The sequence below is a fragment of the Setaria italica genome, chromosome VI (assembly GCF_000263155.2).
Source record: "Setaria italica strain Yugu1 chromosome VI, Setaria_italica_v2.0, whole genome shotgun sequence".
Classification (NCBI taxonomy): domain Eukaryota; kingdom Viridiplantae; phylum Streptophyta; class Magnoliopsida; order Poales; family Poaceae; genus Setaria; species Setaria italica.
Genome location: NC_028455.1, coordinates 22,230,660 through 22,238,806, shown reverse-complemented (window position 1 = coordinate 22,238,806; position 8,147 = coordinate 22,230,660). Strand labels below are relative to the sequence as shown.

At 60.6% G+C, this 8,147-nt stretch overlaps 2 protein-coding genes across 2 annotated transcripts; one reads left to right on the top strand and one right to left on the bottom strand.

The window, feature by feature from the left end:
* The first annotated feature begins 3,945 nt into the window (after positions 1-3,945).
* Positions 3,946-4,590, top strand: LOC105914577. The gene is made up of 2 exons (XM_012846832.1): positions 3,946-4,413; positions 4,507-4,590. The coding sequence occupies exons 1-2, from the start codon at positions 3,946-3,948 to the stop codon at positions 4,588-4,590; spliced, it is 552 nt and encodes a 183-aa protein (XP_012702286.1).
* Positions 4,591-6,949: 2,359 nt separating this feature from the next.
* Positions 6,950-7,857, bottom strand: LOC101752756 (skin secretory protein xP2-like). Its single transcript, XM_004974597.1, has 2 exons — positions 7,126-7,857; positions 6,950-7,057 (listed from the first exon to the last, which is right to left on the bottom strand). The coding sequence occupies exons 1-2, from the start codon at positions 7,855-7,857 to the stop codon at positions 6,950-6,952; spliced, it is 840 nt and encodes a 279-aa protein (XP_004974654.1).
* Between the last annotated feature and the right edge of the window lie 290 nt (positions 7,858-8,147).

Genomic DNA, 8,147 nt, shown 5'->3' with positions numbered 1-8,147 from the left:
CGGTGCAGCCTCGACAGCCGGAGCCGCGCGCGGCGCCCCACCAGGAGGTCGAGCGCCCCCGCAACGAAGGCGGGGCCCAACAACGAGCGCGCGACGTCCAGCGACGCATATGCGCAGACGAAGATCGCCCTCAGCTCTTCGCCCGTGCTAGCCAGAACATCGCTGCAGTGGCGGCCCTGCTTCGATGACTCCCCGAGCCGGCGATGCCCGAGGAGCGTCAAGCGCACCAAGAGGTGCGCAACCTGCTCGAGTGCGTCGCCGTCCAGCAGGCGGAGAGCTCCACATCCCGGTGACATGGGCACAATGCTAGCAGGACGGCACCCACTGGGCCTCCCGAAAGGCGTGGGGAGTCTGTTCACCAGCCTCCTCCCGGGGCGAACAGGGCCGCACCCGTGCGACGGACACCGCCACCCACAGGAGGCGGGGCTCAGTCCGTCCACTGGCGCGTCGGTCCCATTCACGACGCCCGTGACACTCTGGATGCGCGGAGGCGTTCCCGCGCGGACAGAGAGGATGGGGTAGACCGCGGCTATTACGTCCACCGTGGTGGCCGCTACGACAACAAAGAGGGCTTTCTCCACGCACATCCTGAACGCGCCATTCCCGGCGCGCTTCAGGCAGCCTACGAACGTGGCCAAGTACTCCGGGGAGACGAACCCCATGCTGTGGTTCAGCGACTACCGGCTTGCATTTCAAGCCGGTGGGGCGGATGATGACCTGTTCATCATCCGCAATCTCCCACTCTTTCTGGCCGACTCGGTGCAAGCCTGGCTGGAACACATCCCTTTGGGTCGGAACCGTAGCTAGAACGACCTGAAGGAGATCTTTGTGGGGAACTTCCAGGGCACGTACATGCGCCCTGGCAATTCCTGGGACCTTAGGAGCTGCCGCCAGGGGTCAGACGAGTCCCTCCGGGACTACATCCGGCGTTTCTCTAGGAAGTGCACCGAGCTCTCCAACGTCGTGGACGCCGACGTCATAGGAGCTTTCCTAGCAGGAACTTCCTGCCGGCCCCTTGTCCACGAGCTGGGATGCCGGGGCCCACGGACCACGGAGGAGCTCCTCAACATCGCCACCAGCTTTGCCTCAGGCGAAGAAACCGTCGGGGCGATCTTCGACCGCTCCAAGGGCAAGGTGAAGCGGGAGGAGGACGCCAACAAGGGGACCTCCAACCGTCAATAGAAGAAGAATAATAAGCAGCGGCGCGAGGCTCCCCTCGTTGTCGTTGCTGAACGCAAGCAGGGACAGCCGTCCCCAGAGGGCACCCTCGGATTCTTCGACAAGCTGCTCGAGGGACCGTGCCCGAACCACGAGTTCCCTGCGAAGCACGCCTACAAAGACTGCAACCTCATGAAGAGGTATTTTGTAGGCAACCCAGTGAAGGGTGACCGGAGACGGAAGCCCGACGAGGAGAAGAAGGACGGCGAGGAGAAGGAAGATGGCTTTCCCAAGGTGGACGGCTGTTTCATAATCTTCGGCGGCCCGGCGGCTTACGACTCCAAGCGCCGCCGGAAGCTGGAGCGCCGCGAGGTCTACGCGGCCGAGCCTGCTACATCGGCCTTCCTCGACTGGTCAGGATCCGCCATCACCTTCGACCGGTCCGACTACCCGGGGCGTGTCCTGCAACCAGGACGCTACCCACTCGTCGTCGACCCCGTCGTCGGCACAACGCGCCTCACCAAGGTGCTCATTGACAGAGGTAGCAGCCTCAACATCCTCTATGCCGAGACTCTCGACGCCATGGGGATCGACCGCTCCTACCTCTGCCCCAGCGCAGCGCCGTTCCACGGCATCGTGCTGGGGAAACGGGCGATGCCTCTCGGGCAGATCGACCTGCCCGTCACTTTCAGGACTCCTTCCAACTACAGGAAGGAGACCCTCACCTTCGAGGTGGTGGGTTTCCGAGGAACCTACCACGCCATCTTGGGGCGGCCGTGCTACGCCAAGTTCACTGCCATCCCCAACTACACCTACCTCAAGCTCAAGATGCCGGGGCCTAACGGGGTCATCACCGTCGGCACGTCTTTCCAGAAGGCGTACGAGTGCGACGTAGAGTGCTACGAGTACGCCGCAGCAATCACCTGCGCAGAGGGTCCTGCGGTCCAGCTTGCGGAGACCGCAGAGGACCAGCCCGACTCCAAGAAGTCTGCCATCTCCTTCAAGGCCACCGAAGGCATCAAGGAGGTCCCCCTCGACCCCAGCAGCTCCGACGGCCGGACCATGCGGATCGGCGCTACCCTATCTCCCAAATAGGAAAGCGCGCTCGTCGACTTCCTCCGCGCGAACAGTGACATTTTCGCGTGGAAACCCTCGGACATGCCCGACATCCCGAGGGAAGTCGCCGAGCACTCCTTGAACATCAAGGCCGGCTCCAAACCGGTGAAGCAAGGCTTGTGTCGCTTCGACGAGGAGAGGCGCAAGGCCATCGGCTAGGAGCTCCAGAAGCTTTTGGCGGTCGGATTCATCAAGGAAGTGTACCACCCCGAGTGGCTAGCTAATCCTGTTCTTGTACGAAAAAAGAATGGGAAATGGAGGATGTGTGTTGATTATACCGGTCTCAACAAGGCGTGTCCAAAGGATCCGTTTCCTTTGCCATGTATAGATCAGATAGTCGACTCAACCGCCGGGTGCAAAACCCTTAGCTTCCTTGACGCATATTCTGGCTACCATCAAATCGCGATGACAGAGTTCGACCAGCTTGCGACCTCTTTCATCACCCCCTTTGGCCCGTACTGCTACGTTAAGATGCCATTCGGCCTCAAGAACGCGGGGGCTACATTCTAAAGATGCATGCTTAAGTGCTTCGGGGACCTCATCGGGTGGACCGTTGAGGCTTACGTAGATGACATCGTAGTCAAGTCCAAGAAGGGCGACCAACTCATCCCCGACCTCGAACTAGCCTTCGAAAGGCTGAGAGACAAGTGCACCAAACTCAACCCCAAAAAGTGCATTTTTGGGGTTCCGAGGGGCATGCTACTAGACTTCATCGTCTCCGTGCGCGGCATCGAAGCCAACCCGGAGAAAATAGTAGCCATCAGCGACATGGGGCTTATTCTAAATATAAAAGGAGTTCAGCGTGTCACGGGATGCCTGGCAGCCCTGAGCCGCTTCATCTCGCGCCTCGGCGAACGGGGGCTCCCTCTCTACCAACTCCTGAAGAAGACCGATCGCTTCATGTGGACCGCGGAGGCCCAGGAGGCGCTTGACCAGCTCAAGAACCTTCTGACGAAGGCCCCAATCCTAGTCCCGCCAACCGACGGGGAGCCCCTCCTGCTCTACATCGCAGCGACCACCCAGGTGGTTAGAGCGGCTCTGGTGGTGGAGCGAGAGGAAGAGGGACACACCCTCAAGGTGGAGCGTCCGGTGTACTTCGTCAGCGAGGTCTTGTCCGAGTCCAAGGCTTGCTACCCGCAGATCCAGAAGCTCATATACGCCATCCTCATCACGAAGAGGAAGTTGCGCCACTACTTCACCTCTCATCCGGTGACGGTCGTTTCATCGTTCCCCCTCGACAAAGTGATCCGAAATCAGGACACCACGGGACGGATCGCGAAGTGGGCACTCGAGCTCATGGACAAGGGTATCACCTATGCCCCCCGCACAGCTATCAAATCCCAGGTACTCGCCGACTTTGTCGCAGAGTGGACGGAGATCCAGACGCCATCAGCGCCAGAGAAGCAGGAGTACTGGACGATGTACTTCGACGGGTCGTTGATGAAGGCTCGCACCGGAACGGGTCTGGTCTTCGTCTCTCCACTCGACGTACGTATGAGGTACATGGTCCGCCTCCACTTTCCTGCATCTAACAATGTCGCTAAGTACGAGGCTCTCCTCAACGGGCTTCACATCGCCATCGAGCTGGGCATCCGGCGGCTGGACATCCGAGGTGACTCTCAGCTAGTCGTCGAACAAGTCATGAAGGAGTGGAGCTGCCATGACCCCAAGATGGCGGTGTACTGCGACGAGGTGTGCAAACTCGAAGACAAGTTCGACGGGCTGGAGCTCAACCACGTCGCAAGACGTTTCAACAAGGCGGCTGACAAACTGGCGAAAGCGGCATCCGGCCAAAAGACCGTCCCTGACGGCATCTTCGACAGCGACCAATACAAGCCCTCCATCCGCTACAAGGAACCGGGAGGGGTCGGCGACACGCCACCTATCCCAGGCTCGGGCGCCAACCCGGGAGAGGACGGCAACGCACCACCTGTCCCGGACTCGGGCGCCGACCCGAGACGAGTCGGCGACGTGCCACCTGTCCTGGACTTGGAGGCCGACCCCTCCGACCCTGAGGTCATGGAGATCGACGCGAACCTAGTAGAGGGGCCCGACCCTCCGCCTAACTGGAGAGTGCCATACCTCGACTACCTCATCCGCGAGACGCTCCCAACGAACAAGAAGGAGGCGTGCAGGATTGCGCGTAGCGCCAAATCCTTCGTCATCATCGACAAGGAGCTCTACAAGTGGAGCCACACCGGCATCCTCCAGCGCTGCATCCTGATCGAGCAGGGAAAGGCGTTGATACAAGATATCCACACCGGGGCCTGTGGTCACCACGCCACGCCAAGAACCCTCATCGTGAACGCTTTTTGACAGGGCTTCTACTGGCCGACGGCGGTCGCCGATGCCACCCACGTGGTACGCATCTGCGAAGGGTGCCAATTCTTCGTGCACCAAACCCATCTACCCGCCCAGGCACTCCAGACCATCCCTATCACATGGCCCTTCGCGGTCTGAGGGCTGGACCTCGTCGGGCCTTTCAAGAAGGCGCCGGGGGGCTTCACCCACTTGCTTGTCGCCGTCGACAAGTTCACAAAGTGGATCGAGGCACGACCGATCGCACAAATCAAGTCCGAGCAGGCGGTACAATTCTTCACCGACATCATCCATTGCTTTGGAATCCCCAACTCCATCATCATGGATGATGGCACACAGTTCACCGGGAAGAAGTTCCTCCAATTCTACGACGACCACCACATCCGAGTAGACTGGCCAGCCATGGCGCATCCCCGCATGAACGGGCAGGTTGAGCGGGCCAACGGCATGATACTCCAGGGTCTCAAGCCACGGATCTTCGACTGCCTCAAAAAGTTTGGCGGCCGGTGGGTCGCGGAGCTCCCCGCGGTCCTATGGAGTCTAAGGATGACCCCTAGTAGGGCAACTGGCTTCACCTCGTTCTTCATGGTCTACGGGTTCGAGACAATCTTCCCCACCGACCTGGAGTATGGGTCGCTGAAGGTCAAGGCGTACAATGAACAAGGAAATCAGGCATCGCTCGAGGACACGCAAGACCAGCTCGACAAAGCGCGAAATGTGGCCCTGCTGCACTCGGCCAAGTACCACCAGGCCTTATGACGATACCACAGCTGCAAGATGCGAGGCCGAGTCTTCAATGTTGGCGACGTGGTGCTTCGCCTTGTCCAGGACAACAGAGGCCGACACAAGCTGACCCCTCCATGGGAAGGTCCCTTCATCATCGCACAAGTACTGCAGCCAGGCACGTACAAGCTGACGACCCCCGACAGGCAGATCTTCAACAACGCTTGGAACATAGAGCAGCTAAGACGCTTCTACCCTTAGTTTTTGTTTCCAAATTTATACATACATACTTCTGTAACTTTTTTAGTTCACGGAAAAAGGCAATTTTGAGTTGATCTCGTCCGAGTCTCGTCCCGAGCTCAGGGATATCCGACCCTGGCTCTGCCTCAGGGTCGCATATCCCTCAGGGGCTATCAGGGGCTCCGGCCCAAGGCACTTGATGTCTTCTCAAAACACCTTTTCTCCGAAGCGACCCTCTTCCTAAACGTTTGGGCGTGAAAAGGAGAGAGTGCACAAACGATGCCCAGGCAAGACTGATCGGACTGCGAAAAACCTACACCCCAGCAGCTATGGTGCCCTCGCTCATCAGCGCTTACTGACGCGTTCGACCCGCGCTCTAAACTTCTCAAACCCAAAAAACAAGAAAAAGGATCGAAAACATTTTTTCGACAAGTCATAGACAAGGCCTCCGCGGCCATCACAAAAACAAGTTCAAAGTTGACTAATACACTTACATTCTGGGGCATCTAAGCCCGATACAGCTAACCCGTTCCTGGGTCCTCGGGCGGGATGACTTCATCCTCTAGAAGCTTCACCAAGGCCTCCGCTGGGTTGAGCACTGATGCATTGATCTCGTCCAGCTCAGCCTCGGAGTAACCGGAGGCATACCCCCCGCTCATCCCGGCGAAGTTGATGCTGGAGTAGTGAGAGCCGAAGACGCCGAAGGCCCACCTCACGCCAACGTGGAGCGCCTCCCGAGCAATCTCACAGGCCCGCCGGTACATCCCAAGGACACGAGCCGCCAACAAACTCGTCCCCTCCCCCTGGACCACGCCGAGGCCGTCGCAGACAACGCGGACCGCGTCCCACAGGTTGCCGTGCTTCGCGCGCTCCGCATCGAGGACCTCCCTCAGCCGGGTGACTTCGTCTGTCAGGCCCATCCACAAAAATCCGCAAGTCAGAAACCATCGCAACAACACAAAAGCAAAGGGACAGGAAAAGCCTTACCCTCAGATTGAGCCTTTAGCTCACGCTCCCGGTCGAGCCCCTCGGCCACGGCGGTCTGAAGCCCTTGCACTTGCACGTGGAGCTGACTGACCTCCGCCCCGAGCTCGAGCGCTATCTTCTCGACCTCGGCCTTCCGGGTCACCTCGGAGTCTCGCTCCTACCAAGCCTTCTGCCGCTCGCGCCGGATACGCTCGACAGTTTTCTGAAGGGCCTCATAGTCCCCCTTCAGCCGTGCAAGTTCCTCGACAGCATGGCGGGCCTTCTCGGCAGCAGTCTAGAACTCCTCAAAATCGAGGCGAGCCTTCTCCACGACGCCCTGGAACATGTCCTCCGACCGTCGCGCGTCCTCCCGCGCCGCTTGCTCGCGCCTACGCAGGTCGTCGATGACTTGCTGAGCAGTGGCGACCTACGCGGTCAGCTTCCCGGTCCACCGCCTCTCCACGGAGAAGCGTTCCCAGAGCCCCCACTCAAGCCGGAGGAAATCGGACCTCCCCTGGCTGCATTCCTGGAGGGCCTACAAAGCAAATTATGCTCAGCAACGGAGAGATGAGAGGAAAACAACCATCGGGGAGAACACCGTACCTGGCCATCGGGGACAACGACGCCGTCCAGTTCCCCCATCACGGAGGACAGGGCAGCGTGGACATTTGCAAGCCTGCCTTGCACCGCCTGCCACTTTCCCCACTCCTCAGCGTCGTCCAGCATGAAAAGGGGCCTCGGCGGGTCCTCACGGGACATCCAGCGCAGGGTAGGTCCACCCCATGCCTTGGGGACGGGATTAACCGGGACAAGGGTGGTGGCCGCTCCGGCCGATCCCGGCACCGCTGTCCCCGACGCCACCGCAGGGACAGGCGCCACCGCCCCTGATTCCGCCGGCCTCATTGACGGCCCCGGCACATGCGCCGCCGTCTCTGATGAAGTCGTCGTGGCCATCGTCGACGCCGACGCGCGTTCCGCTCCATCCGCCACCGCCACCGTCTCCGTCGCGGCTGCCGGAGTAGGCGTTCCCGTTCCCGCCGCCGCCACGGCCTTCGTCGCGGCCGCTGGGGCAGGCGTCCCCGTCTCCATCGCGGCTGCCAGAGCGGGCGTTCCCGTTCCTACCGCCGCAGCAGCCTTCATCGCGACCGCTGAGGCAGGCGTCCCCGCCTCTGTCGGGACTGCTGGGGCAGGCACCCCCACCTCCGCCTCCATCGCCGCCTTCGTCGCAGCCGCTGGGGTAGGTACCCCCGCCTCCGCCGCCGCCGCTATCCCCGTCATGGCCGCGGGGGCGGACTTTCCCTCCTCCGTCACAGCGGGTGGGGCAACTGCCCCCATCTCCGCTACCGCCATCTCCGCCGTCGCCGTCGGAGCCGCAGGCTCCTCCGCCTCGTCGTCGAGGTATATCACCTCACCGGCCGGAGGAACCCCAAGGGCAACACCCTGTCCCGTAGGGTCAGCCGGGGAGGCAGAAGGTGGAGCAGGGGTCGGACCCTGCCCTGTGCCCGGCTCTGACACCCTACCTCCGGTTGCCGCCGCAGAAGCCACCTCCGCGGTAGTGTAATAAGTACCATTTGAAGTATTACAGTGACCATGAAAATTTGGAAAGAAATCCAAAAGAAAAAGAA